General features: G+C 29.7%; 1 protein-coding gene across 3 annotated transcripts; it reads left to right on the top strand.

The window, feature by feature from the left end:
• The first annotated feature begins 86 nt into the window (after window positions 1-86).
• On the top strand, window positions 87-27579 carry LOC127724031 (growth arrest-specific protein 2-like). 3 transcript variants are annotated; one of them, XM_052230788.1, is made up of 7 exons: window positions 87-256; window positions 14289-14511; window positions 19721-19842; window positions 20855-20996; window positions 22379-22578; window positions 25207-25302; window positions 26391-27579. In XM_052230788.1, exons 2-7 carry the CDS (start codon window positions 14316-14318, stop codon window positions 26574-26576), a joined length of 942 nt encoding a protein of 313 aa, XP_052086748.1. In that variant the 5' UTR covers window positions 87-256; window positions 14289-14315; the 3' UTR covers window positions 26577-27579. The 3 variants fall into 3 exon arrangements, with proteins under 3 accessions (XP_052086748.1, XP_052086747.1, XP_052086746.1); XM_052230787.1 differs by lacking the exon at window positions 87-256 and adding an exon at window positions 6794-7059 and having other exon boundaries at window positions 22379-22527; XM_052230786.1 differs by lacking the exon at window positions 87-256 and adding an exon at window positions 6795-7059.

The following is a 27579-nucleotide window of genomic DNA, read 5'->3' as shown; positions in this document are numbered from 1 at the left end:
ATATAGAAAGGAAAATTTGATTGGTCTACTTTTTGAAAGTCAATGAAACTCTTCGACATATCGAAAGGAAGTTAGTGACAGGACGTGACAGATTGTTTACAAATGGACGTCGTCTGTTAGCAAAATCAAAGTCAAAGAAGCCCCAATTAACTTTCTCAAATCTAGTTTGTAGTGAACATTTTCATTTCAATAGAATAGACGCTTTAGGCTTAAACAAAGTGCTTGACAACTATTCTTTATCCAGGCCACGGCTCTGGTATGTTTTATGAAGTGTTATGTGTTTCTTTATCGGCAAGGTTCGAACTGCTCCTTATTGACCTTAACAATTGAGGAAAAACACAGTTCTAGCGAAAAAAATGTTTAATACTTTACGTAAGGGATGGGTTTAGTCCGTATAATTACATGTATGACGTTTTGGATTTTCAAGCTATTTAATTCTTTCTTGAATAGAATAGAATAGAATAATTTTTATTGCTAATCACAGCACCCAACACTGTCACTGGCAACAGGTCAGGAATAATCACCAATTGGTGGATTAATCCTCAATTGATGTATAATCCACCAATTGACATATAATGGTATACTATAGACCAATTGACGTATAATTCTTTGTTTTTCAAAGCAAATTATTCAACCAAAATGGAGCATTGTTTTCTTAAAACCATATTATTGTATGAAAACATGTCAAACATTCCTAGTTTAGTCTGTTACTTTAGTATAGTGACATAACATATTGCATTTAATCAATAATAGTATTTGCAGTTTCTTCTATTCTTCAATTCTTGATTGGCAAATTTACCACTAATCAGCTGTCAATGGACATCAATACTGTCTGCAGTCATGTTATTATGTGTACAACTTTCATTATTAAAAGTCAATCATGGTCATTAGTACAGATGTTTCAACAAAAGAATTGTTGTACACATGCATTCTCAAGAGATGCAGCAGGCTTTGACAAAACTGAAACTTTCGGAGGACTCAATAATGGTCATAAAATAGGTTGTAAGTTGCAAAATGATGCTCCTATCTCACACTAGCATTTAATAACAAAAAACTTGCATTATACGTCAATTGGTCTATACCAATATATGTCAATTGGTGGATTATACGTCAATTGAGGTATAATCCACCAATTGGTGGTTATTCCTGACCTGCCCAAAGCTGAGCTGAATAATTACATTAAATTTATATACAATGATTACAAGGATTGTTTAAAACAATTGAATAATTATATGTCTAGCAATTTAAAAAAAAAAAACTGTACAAGATGTCAAAATTATTGGGATAGGGTTCATGAAATCTTCTTTAATAAAAAAAAAACAGTAACATACAGGAACAATATTTTTGTTCAATAGTTAAAATTGAAGCATATTATCTCATCTTTCAAAACCCCTTTTCTGTTAAAAAGTAACACACTGAGATGCAACAACACATGTTTTTATTAATCATACTATTTTTAGACTCGGTTTTCAATTTTGTCATCATCCGGTTCTATTTTAAATGAAAGTGGATTTCTGTTTTCTCCACCTTCAGACGACCAAGTTGCTTTTCGTTGAAAAGAAATAAAATAGTAGCACCACAACTGCTCTCATGACCAAACTTTTAAGTTTTCGAAATGTTGAAACTCGAAATGAAACACATTACAGCAATAGTGTTACGATTCCGCCATTTTGTTACGTCACAATTTTTTTTCTCTCTCAACATTCTTTGAAAGTAAATTGTGTTTGACAGCGTATTTATGCTCAATATGGAATGCACTTAGTGTTTATTATACTGTTTATGGATCAACTGTGTCAAGAAATTCGTAAGAACGTTATTTTTTCTGTTTGGATTGTGACTGTCAATTAATAGAAACTATTTATCCTTAAGGATACATTCCGCATGTACACGGGTGTGAAAAAAGGATAATTTTGGCATGCGCATGAGGGTGCCAAAAGGATACATTCGGTATGAAAGGGTTGAATGAAACCAATTTTAACTGATGATGTAATTTTTTTATGGAAAATGGCTAAATATGGTTAAACACGGGATTGCAATTATAAATTTATGCATGAACTTTTCAATTTTAATATTTTCTGTCCTTTCGGAAGACTTAATAAAGTCTATAATTTGAGATATGCCATTTTTACTTAAGTGTATAATTATAATAATATAATAAATTCTTTATTTAAAGAGGGTAAACTCAGTTAGTTACAATAAACTAATCTTCCCTGAGGCCCTCACATACAAATTACAATACAATCAAAAAACAGATATTTACACATAGTTAATTTACAGTCAATTAGTTCAATGTAATACTACTAACATGATAAGATATAAGGCTGTTCAAGATGTACATGTAGTCAAAAAACAAATACAAATATAAATAAAAGAATATACAAATACATTGTAGAAAACATAATCTTATCAGGACTGTGTTAAGTACTTCTTGATACTTTGTTTAAAAGTATAAGTGTTTTGAGCTTTACGCATTTTGTTTGGTAGTCCATTCCATAACACTGATCCAGAATAAATTGAAGTTCAGGAATTCCATTTGTGTGTCTTCTATGCGAGTTCCTTGGAAAGCAATATAGCAAACATTATTATTCTAAAGGTAGATAACTGTACTAAATAAAAGTTTACAAAGTATTTTTAAATCATTTTTTTTATTAAAGTTTTTCAAATAATGCATTTACTTTTCAAATTCCCATTGTTAAAGAGACTAATTCTTCAGTACTTTTTTATACAATTATTTAGATTCGAGTTATTAACCTTTTGAATAATTATGTGCTCCATATTGTTTTACAAGGAATTTGCATACAAGACTCATAAATCGAAAATCCTGAATAGGAAACCAGTGATATATTTCTGATATAAACACAAGTAATTGTTTTGTCGTGAAATTTGCTATTTATATTTCAACCAAATTAATTTGTAAAAAAAATAAACATGTTGACGGTCAGGAGAAAACAAAATTATGAACAAATAAACTATACACTTCAGAAAATTCTGTGTCTTTCAGCACATCGTTTTGTTGTTAGAACCCAACCATAAAAGCCTTCAAATATTTAAAAAAAAAAATGTCTTATTATATGAAATACACATGTACATGTATACAACCATATACATGTAGTAGCAATTTATACATGACTCATACAGTTATACTTATTGCAAAACACTATCTAAATTCTTAATGTACAGGGTTTGGATGAAGACTCAACTCTCATGAGAAATAAGTTGGTACATATAGATGTCAGTGCTGGCATTTTTCTTTTTATTGATTTTAACATGTTTTATATTACTTGAAATGAACTAAATGAATGAGTTTAGAAGATCATGGTTTGTATGGTCTACTTACCTCATTCATTTAATCATTTTAACCTCATTTCACAATAATGACAATGTTTCATGTAATTGAAATGCTTAGTATTACTTTATGATGTGTATTAACCTCAAAATATTTGTGTCCTGCATTGGACAAACATATAATTATCACAATATGTCTCATATTTAATTTGTTTAATGCTTTGCACGTACATTAACTTAGCTTAGTCACACTTAGATGATTAACAGTCATTCTCAAGGTCGCTGGATATTTGGCAAAAGCCAGTAAAAATTGGTTTGGTCCAGTTAAGTGATAGATTGTATTAGTGGACCAAATGACCAGTAAAAATTTTTATTTTGTCCAAATCATATGTGTAAATGTCCTGTAAAGTAGAGTCTGGTCCAGTTAAGAAGAATGGTTTACTGGACTAAATGTCAGTTGATTTTCTCATAGCCTTCGGAACCACTGTGATAATTAGGTCAATTTACTCTAATAATAGCATATCATTTTTTTTATTTGAGGAGACAAAAATGTCCTATAATTACGAAAAAATAGTGATAGAATAAATGCATCTAGGAAGATATTAAAATCCCATGGCAGTATTTTTGATATGATATTACAACTTTGTGTTGCATCATGATCAGCTATAACTATACACAAATTTGATATAAATCTTTTAAATGAGTTTAAGAAGTGGAAATCTCTTTTTAAATCTTTCAGTTTATAATGGGTCAAATTTTCATTTTGGACAATGCAATGTTTTTGGGTCTTTAAAGAATCTTTTGGAGTTAATTCCAATTTCTATGTTATTCCATTGGACATCATATGAGAATTGAACTAAAATGAATAAACATGTCGACCAAATAAACAGATACTTTGCGGTAAAAACTTGAGTGGTGTTGTCTTTATTGTGACATAAAATGAATAAAGAATAATTTGCATACTCCAACAGCTAGGCTTTCAAAATGGCAAATATCCATTAATGCTCAAGCAGATCTACTAACTGAAGAAAAATTGATTTGAATGTATGAACAGTTAAGACCCTGGAGTAAGGGAGATAACTCATGCTTTGGCCATGTTCGTTCAGATTTGCCAGTAGTTTATGACATGTATGATAATAGTGATGGGGCACCTCTGAAAAACATTTTGTTAACATTTTGTCTGGAGGATAGTGCAATAGCATCAAGAAGAAAATAATAAGTTAAACTCAACAAATAATTTAATGAAGGTGTTTTTTTTTATATAGATGCAGGTTATAAAGCTAATAGAGGTAGACATTGAATGATCACATGTTTACTTTGAAGGATTTCTCAGAAATAAGTCTTTATGATTTTGGGATAATAACCATGATAACTCTTTTGATATAAAATCTTGGACGTTTTGGGGAAATATTTGAACTGGACAGTTATACAATCTAATTAAAATTAGTTCTTCGCACTTGCCCCTCATTTTAGTTCGGTTGTTTATATGTGTGACATATAAACAACCGAACAGAAAACGAGGAGTAAGTGTGGAGAACTAATTCTAATTAGATTGGATGCTATAGTTGGTAGAAGTATGAAGGTGTAAAGTTTTGATGCTAAGTAATGGGCTGTGCAGTGTACTTAAATGTACTTTAATGTACCTGTGTGGCTTGGGTCTTCAAATACATGACTGAATTCCTGTAGATCTATATGATCTTCATAAACACAGAAAAAAAAAATAGTGTCAAGTGAAATTGTAGAATGGATCCTCTGGCCTATATTAGTTTTGTATATTTTTTTAATTTTGGTTCATTTATACATGTTTTGGAGTTTAGTTTGACGTCCATTTTCGCTGAACTAGTACACATTTTTGTTAGGGGCCAGCTGAAGGCTGCTTCCGGCTCTAGCTGTGTTGAAGACCCATTGGTGGCCATGGTCTGTTTTCTGCTCTTTGGTCTGTTGTTCTCTTTGACACATTTCTCGTTTCCATTCACAATTTTACATTATTGACAAAAAAATAGAAATTTTGTTCTTAAATTTTTAATGTCTGAAAGTCAAATTGTGTACAGAATGTGGTCAAATTGTGAAATTGTCAAAAATATTGTGTTTTTAAAGGTTTATGAATATATGATAACTGTTGTTGTAGCAATCTTTTTAACAACATATTGTTTTCTATTAGTGTTTGAAAAATTGATTACAAGTGTCATCAGGTGAATCCATGCATGATTGGATTTTATCGTTTTATAGACATTTATTTCAAAAAAATTTATATATTGGTTTTCGAAATATAAGGATTTTATGCGAATTCTAAGAATTTTGTTTCCTTCTCTACAAGTGCAAGTTATATCTGCTGAATAGTACCTGCATGACTACCAACAGAATTAAGGAATTTTTATATAATATATATATATTCATAGAAAAGTTTTAGTTGTACAAACTGAAAAAGTACTGTGTAGTCCACATAAATGACACAAAAGACAATGAAACCCTTGCAAACATACTTCTATTCTTAAAGTATTGGTTGAAAAATATTTGAGATAAATTATATATATAATTATTCATATTTTTCATTTTTCGTAATTTTACATGCCTTTCAAATCTCTGTTTTATGAATGTTAAGTTTTATTTTTGGGATATATAGGGTCATAGGCCAAGTTCCACATGATTACCAGGTAACCAGAAAATAGTCATAAGCATTAAAAATCTTTTTGGTTGGCATGCTTGGTCTCAAAATAGCCAGTTCCATTTAAAATCTTTTTCACTTTTCCACAATCCACAAAAATAAATGAATCCAGTGACAGTATCTAAAAATTCATAAACATTTTGCCAAACTTTCAACCTTTGGTCAGAATTATAAGCTTACAGCCTTACAAGTAATGTTTTATTGGTATATCCATGATAAGAATGGGGAAAAAAAATTGTATGACATCTGTTTACTTTACTAAATAGTGGACATAAATTACACAAGGTAAAGCATTGAAATTTTAAAATTACCAACAGAAATGAAATTGAGGCAAAGAATGGAACACCTGCACAATATTATACGTGTTATAAGATGGATAGTATATTATAAATGTAAACTTTGTAAAGTCTAAATGTGTTTGTTTTCAAATGAATATATTTAAAATAATCTTTTTATTTTTATCCAGGATTTAATTTATTGACTTAAGTATATTGGAATGTAAACAACAAATTGTCATTCAGATTACTGAATAAACTTTGCCAATTCAGACACAGTACAAATTTGGAATTTAATGAAAAGGGACATACATTTAAAGATAAAATTATTGTTTTCAATGTAAAAGTTTGAAACCCAAACAAATCTTTAGTATATTATATTTATTTATTTGTTGATAAAAAGTTGAAGTCTTGTGATTATTAAGATTTTTATATCTTTGAGTATGTGCGTAACACCTTTGTAAATTAACCAGAAGAGAATCATTAGAGGTCGTGACAGAAACGTGTATGGCGTCAATATCGTTGTAATGGATTAATCCTCCGATCATTTATAATAGATAAACGATCTGATTGTTCACAATTTATGAGCGGAGTTAACCACATATAGTATTTTTCTTCCTTTATTTAGAAGTATTTAAAATACTGTTTTACTTCAAACATTGTTCAAACACATTAAGTTACTGTGATTTATTGGTTAAGAAATATTTTAGAAACAATTTGAAAAAGAGGAATAGTGGTTTGGAAATTTTTACCATTTTTAAAAAAATGAGAAATTATAATGAATACAATAATTACAATAAAGGACGAAGACCTAAAACGGCACCTTTCAAAGCAGTGAGTAAACCTTTTTCATTTTTAAAACTCTGGATAGTTTTTGTGATTGTTATATACAAATATACATATTAAAACAATGTTATTTTGTATTTTCTCTTATGAAAACTCTTGCATCTATATTTATAATAGTTTGGTAAAATGATCTCATTTTTAATATGAGATACTACAATGTAGTAATTGAGTTGAAATTCAGAATTTTCAAAATCATTTTGACTTATGGTTTGTTTGTCTTGAGATAAAGAAATTAAGTTAATGTGGCCTTCAGACTTGACATAACTTTTATCGCTTTCAAAACACTTATTGATAATAAAACTGGAAAGAATTTTGGTTGGGTCAGAGTGTATGTTATTCCTACTCTTGGTAATTGAAATGGGTGATTATTTCAAGTGACATTATTTTTAAGTCCGATAATACAAGACTTTTTTTTAACATTAATTTTGTTGAACTTAAGTCAGAATATTTAGGAAATTCAGAGAACATCATGGCAAGATTGGGAAGTACTGCAGATGATAGTGAAATTCAGGTTTGAACTATGCATACGTGTAGACTAGTTGACTAGTTTATTAATACTTGCCAACTTGGCTGCAATTTTATTTTTTATTTTTTTTTTTTTTTTTTTTTTTTTTATGCAATGAGTAGGGATTTTGCATTGAGATTTCTGTCAAAATTTAAGTACAATATTAATTCAAATGTTTACTTTTGCAATGTGCAAAGATAAATATACTTTCATGTTGCATGACTTAACACATGTATTTTAGATACATTTTGTATTTCAGTTCTATTTAGAGTCCTGTATATTTGAAAAAAGAATCATGACATTGCATGTCTCAATATTTTTTGGAAAATAACATAACTTTGAAAAATCAAATACTGAAGTACTGAATATCGGATGACCACAAGTTCTTGAGGATGGTCAAAAGCACTTGTCTCAGAAAAAAACAACATATCTCTTTACCTGAAACTGAGGTTAATGTACAGAGATATATTTTTTTCTGAGACAAGTTCGTGCGTGGATGATGAATAAATGACAGGAAATTCAACTTCACCGTAATAACTATTATATTGTAGTGATACAAATCAGTATACACTGATTTGTTGTTATATATTATATTAAAATAACAGTTACATATATATATGATTTGCATCCATTTGTATATCATTCTATTCTACTATTCTAATAATAGTGCAATGCAAGTGCATGGTGGACACTTAATTTCTGTAAAAATTCGATTTTTCTAAGATTGGATACGAGTAGACATTCATATTTTCCCGCAAAAACAATTACAGAGTTACCGGTCTTTGTCGGTATTGTCGCAAAACGTTCTTTGAGATATTCTTCCGCATGCTTTAACACAATTTTTCGGTACATGTGCATTGATATTATCAATGATTTTTTACTTATATATATATATCTAACTACAAAACATTTTCATATTATTAATTTATGTTGTAAACAAAAATATTTTTATCAGTATTCATTGAAGAGATGTATTTATATCAAACGATAAGGAATGTTATTTTGCACTCATTTATGTGTGCATATTTATCATGTTTATAGATCGGTTACAAACCCAAAACTAATTTACATAATGGAAATCAAGGCGATAGCAATACATCGGAACGACCTCAAGGTCATCGCGATGTAAAAAGGAAAATATTTCTTCTCTTTTATTTGAAATGTGTGTTAGATTGAATGCATTTATTATTTTATGATTAAATGCAATGCATTTATCCTGGAATCATGTAACAAATGTTGGTTAAAGGTAGCTTACCATGAAGTTGTTGTCACATCAACTTGACATTTAGTGCACATATCTTCATTCTGAAGTGAACTTTTCAAAATGTATACCAAATTAGAGTTTGACCCAGATTTTGCAGTTCACTGACAATGGAAATGTGAAAGTGCATGTTTGGCAAGGTTTCCAATGTTAAGTTTTGGTTTTGCATTCCCAAATCTGTGCTTCATGTTTTCATTACAAAAATCGCATTATGAATTTTTGTATAAAACTTATATTGAACACAGTAGAATCCAATGCAATGCACCTAAATGGATACAACATTTATATAACGAACCAAAAATTAAACTCGCATGTTTTAAGATCCAGTAACTAGTATATATACTATGAAAACCTTGTATCTTTTTTTTTTATCAGAAAAGGTCAATAAAAGACATTTTTCAGCAAACATTTATTAAATGTTGGATCGACCTTAGCAGAATGAAATATTTGCCACTGTACATCCAGCAAACAACAATCAATCAATTAAATGTAGATGATTAGTAAAATCCATAGGGGGTGAGGGGGTCAGTAGTGAACTGTATAACGAATTTATCGCACATGGGACTTTTCCTGCAAGTCTTGTATAGAAATAAACGATGAAATACAATAACATTAATGGATGCCGTCACCATTAATAACAAACGTGACGTCATGAACCACATATGAAATCTACTGTCCCCATATGGATCCATAGGGGTCACCACATGACGACGTTAAACCAATCACAACGTCATAAATTTAACTAGAGGTCCGATAATTGGTAACCCTTTTAGTCTTAAGCAGATAGGGAACTTTCAGTGATATTTTTAAATGTGGTGTATGCAAATTTTACTTTGTTAATAAATGAAACAATTAATTTAGGGTTGGATATAACATTTTGATAGCAATAATAACATATGTGTTTAAGTGTCCCATATTCCCTAATATAAAAGTAATAATACAACAAGAATAATATTAATCCATTAATTCATATTTTGGATAACAAAAGAAATGTAATATTGATGTTATCAAAATATTAGAAACAAATATTGTTACAGAACAATAAATCATAGAACATTGGAACTATGAGGGGAAAAACAGATGGGAACTCCAATAAATCTTTTAACATTTTAATAATTAAATAGATAAAAAAAAGTTCTCACCCTTCAGCAGGGGGTTACAAAATCAGACTAAAGGTATCTTGACAATTGGCCTAATTTCTTTTGTCTTTTATTATTGATATTAATAATTTTTATAATTAGGTGACTTGGCAAATTGTCAGCTCAAATCTTTATGGTAACATTTATCTGCCGTCTGTTAACAAGTGGTATACATAATATAAGAGAATCAAGACTAGAATCAACCATGCTTTGCTATTGTTTGCCCCTTTCAAAATGATGTTAATTGAATTTAAATTGCTTTGTAAGCAATAGTTTTATATATGATCATATATATAGTATATCATCATACATGTAGGTTTCAATATACCTTTCCTTAATTATTTACACTATTAAACATACTTTAGAGTTTCATTTCACATTAATTGAGTATACCTGACACAATATTAAATGGCAGTATATATATATATATATTTTCACTGTAGAGATCAGTCTTTAGAAATTAGAAAATATGCTTTTCTAGTTTATATCCATTTATTGAATTAATTGTATAGTATGGAATGTATGGTTGTTTTTGTCACAGTTTTGGATTAAGTTATTCTTTAACGAATATCTAAGTAAAATTCAGCATGCCTTTTGAATGTGTAAGTATTTCCGTGAAATATTGTTTATAGACTATACATTCATATGTACAATTTTAGCCAATTTGATAAATTGATTGCCGGAAAAACTTTTATCAACATTTCGGTGTTCAGAATCCATTGGCATTGTTTGCATTCTGTTGCTGTTTTTGTCGAGCCTTCGACTTTAGTCGAAAAAGCGAGACATAGCGATCCTACATTCCGTCGGCGGCGTCCACAAATATTCACTCTGTGGTTAAAGTTTTTGAAATTTTAATGACTTTCTTAAACTATCCTGAATTTCTACCAAACTTGGACAGAAGCTTGTTTATGATCATAAGATAGTGTCCAGAAGTAAATTTTGTAAAAATAAAATTCCATTTTTTCCGTATTTTACTTATAAATGGACTTAGTTTTTCTGCCGGGAAATATTACATTCACTCTGTGGTTAAAGTTTTTAAAATTTTAATAACTTTCTTAAACTATCCTGAGTTTGTACCAAACTTGGACAGAATCTTGTTTATGACCATAAGATAGTATCCAGAAGTAAATTTTGTAAAAACAATAAATCCATTTTTCCTTATTTTACTTTTAAATGGACTTAGATTTTCTGCCAGGAAACAACACATTCACTCTGTGGTTAAAGTTTTTAAAATTTTAATAACTTTCTTATACTATTTTGGATTTGTACCAAACTTTGACAGAAGCTTGTTTATGATCAAAAGCTAGTATCTAGAAGGAAATTTGGTAAAAAAATAAATCCATTTTTTTCAGTATTTTACTTTTAAATGGACTTAGATTTTCTGCCAGGAAACAACACATTCACTCTGTGGTTTAAGTTTTTAAAACTTTAATAACGTTCTTATACTATTTTGGATTTGTATCAAACTTGGACAGAAGCTTGTGTATGATCAAATGCTAGTATCTAGAAGGAAATTTTGTTTTCTTCCAGTTAACATTACATTCAGTCTGCAGTTAAAGTTTTTAAACATTTATTAGATTCATAAACTATCCTGGATTTTTACCAAACTTGGACAGAAGCTTCATACAATCAAAAGATAGTATCAAGAGGAATATTTTTATTGATTTACTTCCTCATTTTTGTTGAGCCTGTGATTAACATAAATAGTAGGCGAGACACTGGGTTCCGCGGAACCCTTACGAATTTTTAATCAGATAGAATGCAATATTTGCTTTCTTTAAGCATGAATTCTAAGAAATGGTACTTCAGGATTCTTTATATATAATTACTGAACTGACTGACAGCTGTAACAAGCAGTTCAATTCTTTATGACAAAAATGCATCATTTTCCAAAAAAGTGTAGATACATCTAAGATCTCATTTTCTTTTAAAAAGTCTTGTCTCTTTGACACATTCCCCATTTCCATTCTCAGTTTTATCTTTTCAACCCTTTACTAATTCATTGAACTTAATTGTACTGAACTGTACATTTTTTCTGCCAAGGTTGAATTTAAAAATTGTTTTCAGTGTTACCTTCTAATTTGAATTAAAAGAGACTTATTTTAAAAATGCAGTATTCATTCGTTCCAATGGTTTGATTGTTCCAAATTTTGTTTAAACAACATACTTTTTTTTTTATTCATTTTTGACCTCTAGCTACATTGTACATTTATCAAAAAGAATACATTATAAGATTGCCAATATGAGGGCTTCTACATTGGGCTAATGAGTCTTAATGCAAAATAATCTCTAAACTCACAGTAACTCATCTGTATATGTATTTCTTTGCACCCTTAATGACAGATCCTACGAAACCCTCATGGGCCTTCAAGGTCATGAAACACCCCTGAAGCACCCTACATGAATGAAACTGAATCTTAGGATATATATATTTATTGTAATCCGTGTAACGCATTGCGTGGGACATGGAAATACCGGGCGTCCGTCCGTCCAGTCTTGTTAGCTCTCTCACAGGTACAATTCTTGCCAGATTTTTATAAAGCTTATACTTTAGGTTAATATCAGCAATATCTTGGACAAGTTTTATAATGGTGGCTGATCAACTTTTTTTAAAAGAGTTATGCCCCTTGGAAATATTAAATTTATGGAAAATGGCCTCGTTAGCTCTCTCACAGGTACAATTCTTGCCAGATTTTTATAAAACTTATACTATAGGTTAATATCAGCAATATCTTGGACAAGTTTTATTATGGTGGCCGATCAACTTTTTTTAAAAGAGTTATGCCCCTTGGAAATATTAAATTTATGGAAAATGGCCTCGTTAGTGCTACAAAAAAAGAGTGTTTTATTTAGTTATTGCCCTTGTATCTTGGATAGATAAGAGATATTAGATATGTGCAACGCAGGGGACATTGGAACTCTGTTCTTTTATTTATATTTTTTAAGTAAATCTAAAATTCTTTTCACATACCAGTATATATACATTCTAGTAAATTTGTAGAAATTTACTAATCATGAATTAAGTTTGATAAAACTTTAATACCGTTATTATTATGGGCCTTAAATACCTCTTGCTCACAAATATTTTATTTTTCTAATAATACAAAGTTGATCCTCTATCAACATGATCAAATTGACCCAATGACCTATGTTTTGTTGTAACACAAAATCTTCTATTCAGAATTTCTATTGTTTGAAAATTTAATAGAATTCAAAAAACTATAGATTTGGTGTAGGTTGATGTAGGTGTGTATAATCTTAATATTTGTTTATTTAATTACCACAAATCCTAATTAGGATAAACGCTTAAATGATTCAGCATTTTGATGTTTTTGTGTACATTTTTTAATGCTTGACTCTTAACAATCTTATATTTGTTTGATTAAAGATAGAAATCAAAGATCGTTAACTTTATATTCAAATTGCATCTTTGTTCAGGTTTTGAATAATTTGAAATCAGATGGATTTTTAGTGCAAAATGGTATAAGTAAGACGATATTTTTACATTTGATATTTAGATTTATAATATAATCTTCCTTATTTAGACAAAAAACCAGATCACATCTAGAAATTGTATTTACAACAGATGTTTTTTACTAAGGAATTTTTCCGAAATGATTTTATAGAAAAGGAGGTTCTCCAGAGGGAGGCTTTTATAATAAGTGATTGGTCAGTATAGTTGAATTTCCAAAGAAATGTTTTTGAAATACTAATTATATCTTATTTTGAAACTGCTGATGATTTTGGTTGAAAAAAAAATATTTTCTGATCCTCACTTTTTTAATTATGAAATAAGCCTTGAATAAACAGAGAAAAAATTTTGCACTTAAAGATAGAATCTTACTGATTTTATTTATTAAATAAATTTTGCATATAATGGGAAAGATAAGAAATTGAGTATCAATTCATGACATAAAATCATAGATACACACACATGAAAAAAACAAAGACAAAGGAACAGTACTTATATTGCTGCTCTTCATCTTTAAGTGGCAGTCACTGAGTCCAGCCTACTATATTGAGCAAAAACTCTCATGTCACCTCAAATGCAAGACAGCACCTAGCAGCTGCCTAATTAAATATATATATATATATGTTTTGAAAAACTGCAATCCACAATGGAATTACAGTAACAAACCGCAAGCTGGTTTTTTTTGTAGATTAATTTGTCTTATAGTACTAGCTTGGAAGAAAACTGTGAATTTTTCAACACATTGCAGAAATTTTGTACTGAAAACACATATTGACCATTTATAAATGAGTCAATTTATTACATTGTTATAAAACCTTTTTTATTTTCTTTGTAATGCAGGGTAATTATGATGTAATTGATTCGCCGATGACCAAGGTGGTGGAACGTGATTGTGGGTTGATCCCAATGATGAATGGACACGGTAAAGAAGCTGGGCTTGTTCCCCTAAGTAAGGAGGAAAGTCAGAAGGAAGATGAGATGACCAAAAGACTACACGTTCTTCAGGAAGAAAGTTTAGAGCCATTAAAAGAAGACTTGTCAGAATGGCTTGCAAAAACATTAAGTAAGTTGAGTACTTGTTTGAATTGTTTCACAATTTGTCATGTTGGGGCCTATTATAGCTTACTGCATGGAACAGGATTTGCTTAACGGTGACCTATAGTTGCTTACATCCCTGTCATGTTATACTCAGGTGGATAGTTCTCTCATTTGCAATCATATTACATCTCCTTATTTATATATTCATTATTGTGCAATAGATTTTTGCAATTCTGAAGCATAGATGTTTAAATATCAAATTATTGATGAAGGAATTATAAATCTGTACACAGGATTTGAATGCATGTAGATGCAGCTAATGATGATCTCTACTCTTGTTATCTCAAAATTAATCCGACTGACAAAAATAATTTGAAATATCGGTAGCAGGAATTTTAAGATATATCAGGAGTTGACTTTTATATCAAAATGATATTTTCCCCATTGGTTGGCACTTTAATACAATGCTCCAACATGTACAGCTGGTTTAAAAATAATGCAAACCAAATGTGGATTTATTTTTGTTGGTGCAACAATAAAGAAATTTCTTGTTAGTTAAGTTGTTATGACAGCATGCTATTGGAAGCTCTATGAGCAGCAGCTCCATTATTTTGTCAAATTCAGTCATGGGTTCTACACAACAAAGATGAATAAAGGGAAATGTGGGAAAACTCAAATTAGACAGCAACCAAACAACATAAAACAGACATCTAGAGTCCAGCATACTGACAAGTATCTCTGTTGGGTCATTTGCTACAATATTTCCCCTTTTTCAGTATTTAAATTTTAACATTTGGACTATAGTTTGCTTGATGACATAAAATTTAACTGTCTAGAGTAGAGATATATCACAATTCCCTCGCAACAGAAGGAGAATCTATATTTGCTGATACTAAGCTTACATCAGTTATATTTATATATATTGTAAAGTTTCTTTGTCATGTTTGTCAATTGTTTAAGAAATATTCATTGGGTGTCTATTTTAAGTAATGTTGGAATGTCAGGTACTGTTCGTCCTTGATCCTATCTTTTCTTGTTCAAGAATATGTAATTAAGGTTGATTTTTTATAAGATTTAATTAAGCTTAATTAATTAATTTGGCAACAGTTTTGTTGAATTAGCAAATTGATTGATTATTTGTGAATAGTAGATTTTGATGAGATAATAAGCAGAATATAAGAAAAGAAATAATGAACTGACCTAATATACCAGGGTACTACAGGTTCAGAAGTAAATTCAGAAGAGTTTAAAAATGCATTGGCAATGAAATTTCTCTTGCACTCACATTGCAAAGCCAACAAAGGAATCTCATTTCCTAATCTCCTGTTTAATCTAAGTATGTATACATGCGTACATAAAATAAAAAGTTTTTCACTTTCAGAATTTAGGGCATTCAAGATAATCATTTCCAAAATTAAAAACAATATTGAGTTACTTTAAGAAAGTTAACAACAAATGCTGTGATTTGGTAAAAACATCCAAAATAAAAACTGGAAGATACCAAAATAACAAGAAAAATATATCCAAATAATTGAGTAGAAGATACTAAAACACCTTGGTAACAAGTAAAAGATATCAAAATGATTAAGTAGAAGATACCAAAATAACAAGTAAAAGATATCCAAATAATCTATAAGTAGAAGATATCTAAATAACAAGTAAAAGATATGCAAATAATCTATAAGTAGAAGATATCTAAATAACAAATAAAAGATATCTAAATAATCTATAAGTAGAAGATACCAAAATAACAAGTAAAATATATCCAAATAATCTATAAGTAGAAGATTTTTAAATAACAAGTAAAAGATATCCAAATAATCTATAAGTAGAAGATATCTAAATAACAAATAAAAGATATCTAAAAAATTAAGTAGAAGATACCTAAATAACAAGTAAAAGATATCTAAATAATTAAGTGGAAGATATCTAAATAACAAGTAAAAGATATCCAAATGATCAAGTAGAAGATACCAAAATACCCCGGTAAAGTAAAAGATATCCAAATGATTAAGTAGAAGATACCAAAATACCCGGTAACAAGTAAAAGATATCCAAATAATTAAGTAGAAGATACCAAAATAACAAGCAAAAAATATCCAAATAATTAAGTAGAAGATACCAAAATAACAAGTAAAAGATATCCAAATGATTAAGTAGAAGATACCAAAAATAACAAGTAAAAGATATCCAAACGATTAAGTAGAAGATACCAAAAATAACAAGTAAAAGATATCCAAATAATTAAATAGAAGATACCAAAATAACAATTAAAAGATATCCAAATAATTAAGTAGACGATACCAAAATAACAAGTAAAAGATATCCAAATGATTAAGTAGAAGATACCAAAAATAACAAGTAAAAGATATCCAAATAATTAAGTAGAAGATACCAAAATACCCCGGTAACAAGTAAAAGATATCTAAATGAATAAGTACCTGGTAGAAGATACCAAAATAACAAGTAAAAGATATCATAATGATTAAGTAGAAGATACCAAAATAACAAGTAAAAGATATCCAAATGATTAAGTAGAAGATACCAAAATACCCCGGTAACAAGTAAAAGATATCTAAATGATTAAGTACCGGGTAGAAGATACCAAAATAACAAGTAAAAGATATCCAAATGATTAAGTAGAAGATATCCAAATAACTTTGAAAAGAGGAAAATCTGGAGAACAAAATATAAACAAAAAACCAAATTGATAAAGACAGGTATAAAAAGCAAAAAAGAATAAACTTTACAAACTGCAACACTTCAACCTAAAACTTTGGTCATTATGAAATTCCATAAAATAGGCAATGATTCTCCAGAGCGGTAGTTGAGTTTTTACACATCGTCTAATGGTTCTGTTATAGGAAATATCCCACCATTGCCAACAATATTCTTATCTTGGTGAAAAAATAAGGAAATTACACATAGCTTATTAGATTCAATAACAATGAATTATCTGGTTTATATATATGGGAAATAACATGGGGGAGATATTGATGACTAAGGCGGGATTTGTACTTTTATTTTGCCTTGCCTGCAACAAAGAAGTTAGAGGACTTAGGCGTGCTGTGTTTGGCATTGGCGGCATCAACAATTTGATTAAGTTTTGATAAGGTCAGTTAAACTCAGTTTAATGTGGACCACTAATTGGAAGTCAATGATACTTGGTATGTAGATATATCAGCATTATCACATCTCATTTCCATGGAGTTTATTATACCCCTGCTTTAAAAAAGTGGGGGTACACTGCTTTACCTCTGTCTGTCCATCCGTCTTTCCGTCCCATGAATATTTTTCGTTGCATTTTTCTCAGGAACTACATCATAAGGATTTCTGAAATTTGGTTTCAGGGTTTATATAAGTCAGCTATACTGTGTGATGCGTTTTCAGATTCATCACTCAACAACTTCCTGTTTACCGTCAAGTATTGGGCGGGGGTATCATCAGTGAGCAGTAGCTCACAGTTTCACTTGTTTGAATCTGCACTCTCATTCACTGTTGATTTAATTTGAAAGTATTGCCTAGTTGAAATGTGATAGTGTTGCCATTTAAATTACAAAATTTGAATAATGCTATCAAAATTACAAACAGGCGTGACATATTTCCGTGTCAATAGTTTATTTTAAATACATATGCATTAATTTTGGACCCTTTAATGGAGTTTTATAAAATATCATGATCAACTGTGGTCAAGTTTTTCAGTCAGAATTTTTGTTCTTGTCATATTTTTCTGCATATATATAAATATATTCAATCTTGTAATTTATTCCTCTACATCAATTGGAAATGAAAATTTCTTGGCTAAATGATCATTGAAATTCTGTGAATGAATTATGTTTTATCAAACAATTTTGCGACTTTACTTATCAGTATATAATAAGGGGACCTTTTTTGTATGTATTTGATAGGTTTTATGTTTTATCAGGACTTATAAAAAAAATCTAAACATTGTTAGATAAAACTACAGAGATAAAGTGGATTTTCAATAAAAGAGAAAGGTCACTTTTCAATTTATTTTCTGCGCTGCATTTTTTAAAAAGAAAAGTAGAAAGATTGTGTTTTCCTTGAAGAACATTAATGAAATAAATAAAAATCTGTTTTAACAGTAAAAGCACAAGAGAGTCAATAATATCTTGTTTGTTGACAAAACCTGTTTAACAGGAGTTTGACTGACATAAATTGATTCCTAATTAGAATTGAACCTGTTCATTATTTTGTTTTGATTGATGTATTTGTTACAACAGTTGATAATTACAAGCTCATGAAGACAGATAATCTCTTTAATGCATCAAAATCATTGCCAAACTTCTTTCACAATGCCCTATATAGACCTCCAAGGTTTTTCTCGCTGTTGGAATAAGCGTGTCCAGCAGAAGTCAAATGATTAATACCCAATGTTGTGACATTTGGTGCCGGGTGTTTAGAGTTTGGTGACATTTCATGATAAACATCTGACAACTGTTTGTTCTTTGATCTGATATCAATGTATATTAATTGTAAACAATATGCACTGTCCATGTCGTCCGACCGAGTGGGGGGTTGCCTCTTGCCAGAGTCGTATCATTTTACCGTTAAATAGTATCTATTTTCAGAAGATTTTATTTTACATCTATTTAAAAACCTCTTAGACATGATTAATTTTTATTTAAGTCATATCAGGGTTTTTTTTTTTTAATTCTGAAACCCTCAAGTTGAAAGATTTTTAGTTAGATAACAAATATAAAAATTAGAAAAGATGTGATATGATTGCTGATGAGACAACTCTCCACCAGAGACCAAATTTGTAGAAGTTAGCAACTATATAGGTCACCATAGGGCCTTCAACAATGAGCCAAACCCATACAGTATAGCAAGCTAAAAAAGGCCAGAAATGATAAATGTAAAATAATTCAAACGAGAAAACTATAATTGCCTAATTTATGTACAAAACAATGAATGAAAAACAACTATGCTATACAGCAACAAGCAACAACCACTGAATAATAGGCTACTGAATTGAGACAGGTACATATAGAATGTTGCAGGGTTAGACATGTTTTCTGCCCCTTAAACCCTGTACGATGGTAACAGCACAACATAAGAACAAACTATAAGAACTATAGGAAAAGGGCTTAACTAATCAAATCAACACAAAGCACAAAAAACAACTAACAAAAAACTTATACCAAGTAAAAGTATTTAATCTCATATATATAATTTTATGTATATATAATTTTTTTTTCATTTAATTTTAGATATAGATATCACAGCGGAGACATTTATGGATGTTTTAGACAATGGTGTATGTTTATGTAAGCTAGCTCAAGTTATACAGCAGAAAGCTGAGGAATGTGTGGCCAATGGTACATGTACAGAGGTAAAAAGGATTAGAAATATAAATCGGGGGCGGATTCAGACGGGTTGCACCCAGCATGCCCTCCCCTAAAACAGTGAAAAAAAATGTAATTTTTAGGTAAAATTACAGCCAACTTTTTGTCATAATATGGTCCTAATGCTCAGAAGCGCCCCTAACATCAAATCCTGGATACTCGCCTATAAATGGAATAGAATGAAGTGTTTTAAAGTTACTGCCAACTACACAATAACCCTACGCACTTGTAATCTACTTTTTTTTTAAGTTAACATCAGTCTTATATTTTTATGAGGTGTTTCTGCTTTTAAGGTTGCAATTCTGTAAATATAGGCAATGCAATTTCCCATAGGAACTCCCTTTGCGGCTAAAACTGTGCCACTTTTACTGTGAAGTTTCGTGAAAAATTATATCCCAGAACGGAAAGTTGATATGCACTACTATTTTATTCAAAGTTCAAAATATAGGGCTGTGCGGCATATTTTCAACATTTATATGCCCTGAACTTCTAAGAGTTTAAACTTATACTAAAATTCTATACTACCCCTACCTCCATTTTTAGACCTCCTAAGAATTAAATTTTAGGCGCTACCATGTTTTTCTACACTGGTAACACTCCCAAGTTATGTCTCTATGAGATGATACACAGAGATCATATCTGGGAACCAGTACGTTAACAAATAAACATATCTATGAATATTATATATCTCCCCAAAAGAGGTGTGGCTTGTGAAACAGCTGTATTTACAAAATGCAACCTATATTACAATGCTAGATTAATTTATGGGACTCGTGAATTTTTATTATAGCAGAATATATATTACAATGAAAAATCAAATATATTACAATGAAAAATCAAATGCAATTTTTTGTATTACATTTATAACCTTATTGAATAATGCTACATAGCTTTACTCTTTGATTTTGTGTTATATGAAAAATCAAAATTAAGAAATTGGTTACAATTGCCTAAGTGAACAATAATGATAATTGAAACTTTTTGTTGTTTTCTTTGTAGTCGATTCCCCGTAAAGGACCTAGATGTAAAAACAATGCTCCCTCAGGGAGTTGGTTTGCCAGAGATAATGCAGCTAATTTCTTGTCTTGGTGTAATTCACATGGTATGAAACAGGAATCTATGTTTGAAACAGAATATCTAGGTAAACATGCTTACTCAATGTACAGTATATTCTGTTATATGATAGAAATCCCTTCTAAGCATAAAGCTATATTCCTTATGTTTTAAACATGTGACCATTTGAATTGGTTGTTTCTGGTTAGAGAGCAAAATAAAATATTGGAAACAATCTTAATTCGAGATTGAAAGGATTGAAGACTTTATTGAAAATTTTAGCTTCTAAAAATTTTGAAATAACAGTAAAGAGGTTAACATAATATCTCACAGCGTTAGCCTTGATTACTCAGTTTAAATTAAAAAAATTAGATTGTATATCATGCTTTAGAATAATAATATTAAACCATATTTTTCATTGAGTGAAACTTGTGGTATTTTGGTACATTAGTAACTGCGACCAAATATTGGTTGAATGTAATTTTCCACACCAGTGGACAAACTTTATAAAACTTTTATTTTCAAATCAAAATGATATTAAAATTAACATTTTATATTAAATAACAAAATCATTTTTATGATTATTTATTTTGTTTCATCACCTTGTAAGCTTTATAGAAGGCCTAATAGCTGATATATAAGAAGAGTTGTGTCTTCTTAGGTTTAGAAAAATGATAATTTGGAAGATTTTATAACATTTAGAAATGCAATTTACAATGAAAAATTATTTCAGCATGACCCCAAATGTGGTAAGATATTTGATGATAATGAAAGAGTGTACAGAATTATATAGGTTTACACATATCTGTATCTGTTTATGTTATACACCATGCAGTATTATTGTTGGAATGCACCAAGGTAGATTGGTTTATATACATGGTATTTATTTCTGATGCTTTGTGCTACTACTAGTTTTATAAAACATCATGATCAGCTGTGGTCAAGATCACTATTAATACTAATTTTTGATAAAAATTTTGATACTGATCATTACTCCAACATCAGTGGTAAATAATTTTTTGGAAATGTATTGTAAATGATTAAATGATTATTTTCATGTGTACATGTGTGTGTCTACAGAATGATATTGTTGCATTAAAGTAGCTCATTATTATAGGTTATAGCTGGTTTGTAGATGTGGCATGAATATAATGTCCCAGTAAAGTTTGACTGAATTGGGCATGCATGGAGCTTGTTGAAACAATATATAGAATATTGAGAGAAAATGTCATAGAGCTTGTTTTGGTTGTGAAAATGTAACACATTTTGTAAGGGTTATACAGGTTTAAAGTATTGTTTTGTGAATAGAAAGAAAACTAAAAGATAAAATTTGGAATAAAATTTGATAAGATAGCTCTTATGAAATGCTTTCAAAAAATAATAGTGGTTATCATAGATAAAATCACATAATGTTCTTCATATCAATGAAAATTCTTACAAATAAATTAAAAATTAAGTAATTTATTTCAGTTTCACAAACAGACCAGAAATCTGTGATTAACTGTTTATTAGAAGTAGCCAGACTTGGTTATAAGTTTGGACTGGAACCTCCTAATATCATCAAGATGGAAACAGAAATAGAGGAGGAAGAAGAGGAAGAGATACCAGTCAGTAAACCGGTAGAGATTGTCCGACCTTTGTCTAATAAGGGGCCTAACCTGGATGCTGAGGTATTGCTACTTAACAAGGGAAATAATGCTATATTGATTTAAGCTATTTAATCAAGGGAAGTAATTTTAATCAGGGGAGTTAATTCTCTGTTATGTTGTGTGCTATGGTTCACTCTTTGTTGTATGTTTATTATATCATTGCCTATCAGATTAACATAAATATGCAGTTTTATTTGAGATTCATAAAAGCATGGGATGATTTGTTTGTGTTGTGATTTTAACTTCAATTTATTTTAATTTTTTATTTATAGTTTTAATTGAGGAAAACACTTTTCAGATTACATGAACCTTTTTGGTTTATTTCATCTCATCCATAATTATTTGTCTATTATGTTTATAACATTGAAAATTCAAAGCTTGTTGAAATCTATAACATTAAACAAAGCATGTCAAATTTATCTTTTTTATTTAAAGTCACTGTAGATTTAGAACTTTTGCATTGTTTTTTTATCATTGTGAAAATAGCAACTGAACAGGTTTTCCAAAAATAAAAATTCCATATTTGTCCATGATTCAACATTGTCAATAATGAATACACTCAAAAATTTCTTAATTTTCAATACCCTATTAAGAATGTTTCAATATATTAAAAAGTTGAATTTACAGACTTAATACCTGTTTATCTGCAATACATCTCCAAAATGATGTACACATAAAATTTTCTCTATGAATTCATTGAAAAAATCAATGTTATTTTAGTCTAACATATAAGTATTCATCTTTTCCTTAAGTAAAATATCACATGTTATTTTCAGTTTGGAAAACTTACCATATCAACTTAAAAATTTGATTTCGATGTTCTTTCATAATTTTCGTCTCGCCTACGACGAAAGTCGCTTTCGTCGCAGTATGCAAGACTAAGGTATTACTATTCAGCGGTGGCGTAAACTATTTGTATAAAACTTTATATTTCAGAAGGTAGAAGACCTCGATGCTTCATTACCTTATGTTACGAAGTTTCTGTATGTCATATGTCCATTGTCCTTGACCTCATTTTCATGGTTCAGCGACTTCTTGAAAAAAAATTATAGTTTTTTTTGTCATGTGAATTTCTCACTTATTATGAGTAATAGGATAACTATATTTGAGATATGGGTTCCTTGCAATGGCTACATGTCCCCCAGACAGGATTCACCTGACCTCGACCTCATTTCATGGATCAGTGATCAAGGTTAAAGTTACATGATTAGGTCAGTTTCTCAAATACTATAAGCAGTAGGTCAACTATATGTGGTGTATGGAATGATTGTAATAGGTACATGTCAGTCTGGCAGGTTTCATTTGACCTTGATCTCATTTTCATGGTTCATTGGTCAATGTTAAGTTTTTGTGTTTTGGTCTGTTTTTCAAATACTTATAGTAATAGGTCAGCTATATTTAGTGTATGGAATAACTGTAAGGTGTACATGTCTGTGTGGCAGGTATATTGTGACCTTGACCTCATTTTCATGGTTCATTGGTCAACTTTTTGTGTTTTGGTCTGTTTTTCAATTACCATAAGCAATAGGTCAACTATATTTGGTGCTTAAAAAAATGTAAGTTGTATATGTCTGTCTGACAGGATTTATCTGATCTTGACCTCATTCTCATAGATCTTTAAAAATGTTAATTTTATGTGATACTTTTAGTAAAATCTTTAAGACTTTCAACATAAAATCAATGGTCAGTAAAGCTGGCGAGACATTTCACCAAGTGCACTCTTGTTATATATTGTCCTGAATAAGCATGAAATATTTGCCAATGTATGGGCTTTATGTACAATAGAACTTATCCTATCCAAAATTTTAAAAACCTTAAATTCAGGAATTTTGGGTGCCTTTATTATTGCAACTGTTGGACACAAATTAGGAGAAGGTTGTATTCTAAGCTTGGTCTATGTAAATTGTAGGTGTTACTGTTACAATTTGAGTTTACCCAGCTATGCAAGCTTAATATACAATATTTTTATCTCTAGTAAAATGCAACATTTTCTAAATTTTCCATTTTAAATACTTTTTTGGCTTGAATTTGTAATAAATAAACAGAACTGTGAATAATACTTTGCATGCACATCAGAATGATATACATTTTGATAAAAAGATTGATTCTAAGTAAAAAAGTGATGATTTGGAATATTTTCAAAGAAATTGCATACTTTAAACTTCTGGAATTCAAAATGGTTGCTTACCTTGGTTACAGACTGGTAGACCGTGGAATTTAACCCCTCAAATATATGTCATGGACCGAAAAAATCATTGTTACATGAAAATTGCATTTGAATGCAAGATTAATTATTGTAATTTTAGAAAAGGCTGCATATGAATAATGTTAGTGAAATTTAAGATGTGATTTTTTATTTTTGTGATCCACTTTTTGGTTACAATTCTTGAAATATTATTAACATTGCACTACTTTCTGACTTAACCTTAGTTGTCAGTTGCTGTAAGAATTCACAATTTATTCAGATACAAGTGTTTGACTTATTGAAAATGACCTTTAAAAAGAGAAAACGATACAAAAAAGATATAAATGTCTTACTTTCTAGTTTATCTTTTGTATCGTTGATGTTGCAATGTACTAAGAATTCACATCCATTTTATTTTCTTTGAGTTACTTTTAAGAGTAAACATGATATTGTATATTTTGCAGATTCAGCGCATTGCATTTAACTGTAAATGTCATCAGTATATAAAGAAGTTAGGAGATGGAAAATATGCTATCTTTGGCAAAGTTGTACATATCAGGGTAAGTTAACGATGAAAATCAACCACCAAACTTAGACATGGTATGGTCTAGCAAGCACAACGGCAACTGTTCAACAGTTATTCTCCACAAACATTTTTCTTTATTTTCATAAGGAGCACTTCTCAATCTTAACAGGAAGTATCCTAATGACTTTAAAAAAAAATATGAAGAACCTGTCTGCTAGGTTCTGTTTATTATTGACATTTAACTTCTAAACTTTGTAATTTGAACATTTCAGTGAAAAAGAAATGAGTGGATGATGAAATTAGTAACAAATTTGCTGTAACTGGCTATATATTGTAAAGTGTACTACACAGACAAATTTTGCTCACATGAATTTCACATGAATCTCAAGTGAAATTCATCAAAAATTTCATGTGAGATTTACCTCAAAAGAGCTTTTACATGAATTTCACGTGAAATTTTTCATGTGAATTTCACGTGAACTTCATAATAAAAAAATTGGTATTTTTCATGATTGTAATTAAATTTGAAAATTTAGATGATAACTTTAATTTTTAAAATTCACGTTAATTTCAAATAAAAAAAATCATGTGAGTTTCACGTATACGGTAAGCTTGTTTGAGGTGAAATTCACGTGAAATTCATGTGAGTGAAATTTCCCTGTTTAGATTACCTCTAAGATATTATCTGATCATTAATGATGATTCTTATTTTTAAATGTTTTTTGCGATGTAAAAAAGTCATTTCTAGAAAGCTGTATCACAATATTATTTAACATTTATTGTATTTCACTTCATGGTAAAAAGGCGGCAAAAAAAGTGAAATTTTCTTTGATTACTACTTACAACAACTAAAAACTTGTAGTTGACTATTTTTAACAAATCTTCTTTCTCATATAATCAGTAAGAAACTGATATGATCAATGTATGTAAAACTGGTTGAAAATATCATAGTGATTATGTTTTGAAAGAGACATAATGAAGAAATGAAGACAGCAGTTTCTTTCCATGATTTTATTGAAATTTGAAGTAAAGATTGATATTTGTCAATTTTAACAGACAATTTCACAACAGAATTATACTTATTACTCCAGATTTTCAAAATGGTTACTCTTTATATTTCAGTTTTTACAGAATCGTCATATCATGGTACGGATAGGTGGTGGATGGGATACACTAGAAAACTACCTGGAGCATCACATTCCAAAACAAGTGTTTGAACACCGTCGGGACATCCACGGAGAACCAAAAAATGATGCAAATAAATATTTGTACTTCAAGTCACAGTACAGATCTACATCAGTTTCATGATATTTTTAATTGTTAATGTTGTTTATATCATGTTAATGTTGTTTATTTACTATGCAATACATTTGTTTACTTGTTAATTAGACATTTGTGAATGTTAATGAGTTGTTAATTCAGAAATGTTTCTAGTAGTTCCTGTTATTAAGTTGAGGAACTCCAGGCCATACCATAATGATTTTTTGTTGTTTTTTTATTTTTACACAACAGTTATTTATAAACTTGATAGAAAAATACAACTTTTTAGCTAAATTAATAAAATTATAGAAGACTCCTGCAGGGCCTTTGAGTGTCAGAAAGTTATTATTTAAATACCTTAAAAAGACAGATTTGATCTTTGATATGAGTCTTGCATTACAATTTTTACAGTTGATTCAAAAATGTTCATGAAAAATATAAATCAGAAAGTTGCCTTAATACACAACCTCAAATTACAAAGATCTAAAACATTTTGGTGTGGCTTTAGTGAAATTTTCACGGGTGATTCAGGGTTGTAATTTTGCCTTCCGTCCTTATGATTCAATGCTTTATCCCATCATATCATTTATTTGCAAATATTCATCTTCATTTAGGACTTGTTTTTTAAAAACTTTTTTCTAAATTATCATAAAATTATTGCATGTTTTAGATAGAAAGTGTGATAAAATCTGCATAAATGTAAAGATTTATTTATTCTGTAAAGATAACAAAAAATTGCATTGAATAACATTTGTACTACAAATGTTTAAAGATACATGAACCAATATATGCAGTCCAGTGTGGCATGAATGGAATTATGATAAAAACCAAATTTAAGACTGCCTATCAGACTTTGGGATGGGAAAGGGGGATCATTTATTTTGGGTCTAAATTAGTTGTATTGACTATCAAAATAAAGGAATGTAAAAATATTTTTATGCCCCCGCCGTAGCGGTGGGGGCATTAAGTTTTACCCTTGTCCGTCTGTACGTACGTACGTACGTCCCAAAATTGGTTTCCGTTCTCTAACTTCCAGTTTGCCTCAACCAAA

Source organism: Mytilus californianus, unplaced genomic scaffold, assembly GCF_021869535.1.
Source record: "Mytilus californianus isolate M0D057914Y unplaced genomic scaffold, xbMytCali1.0.p SCAF_14, whole genome shotgun sequence".
NCBI classification, from domain to species: domain Eukaryota; kingdom Metazoa; phylum Mollusca; class Bivalvia; order Mytilida; family Mytilidae; genus Mytilus; species Mytilus californianus.
The sequence above is the reverse complement of the archived record's forward strand: the minus strand, read 5'-3'. Positions and strand labels throughout refer to the sequence as shown.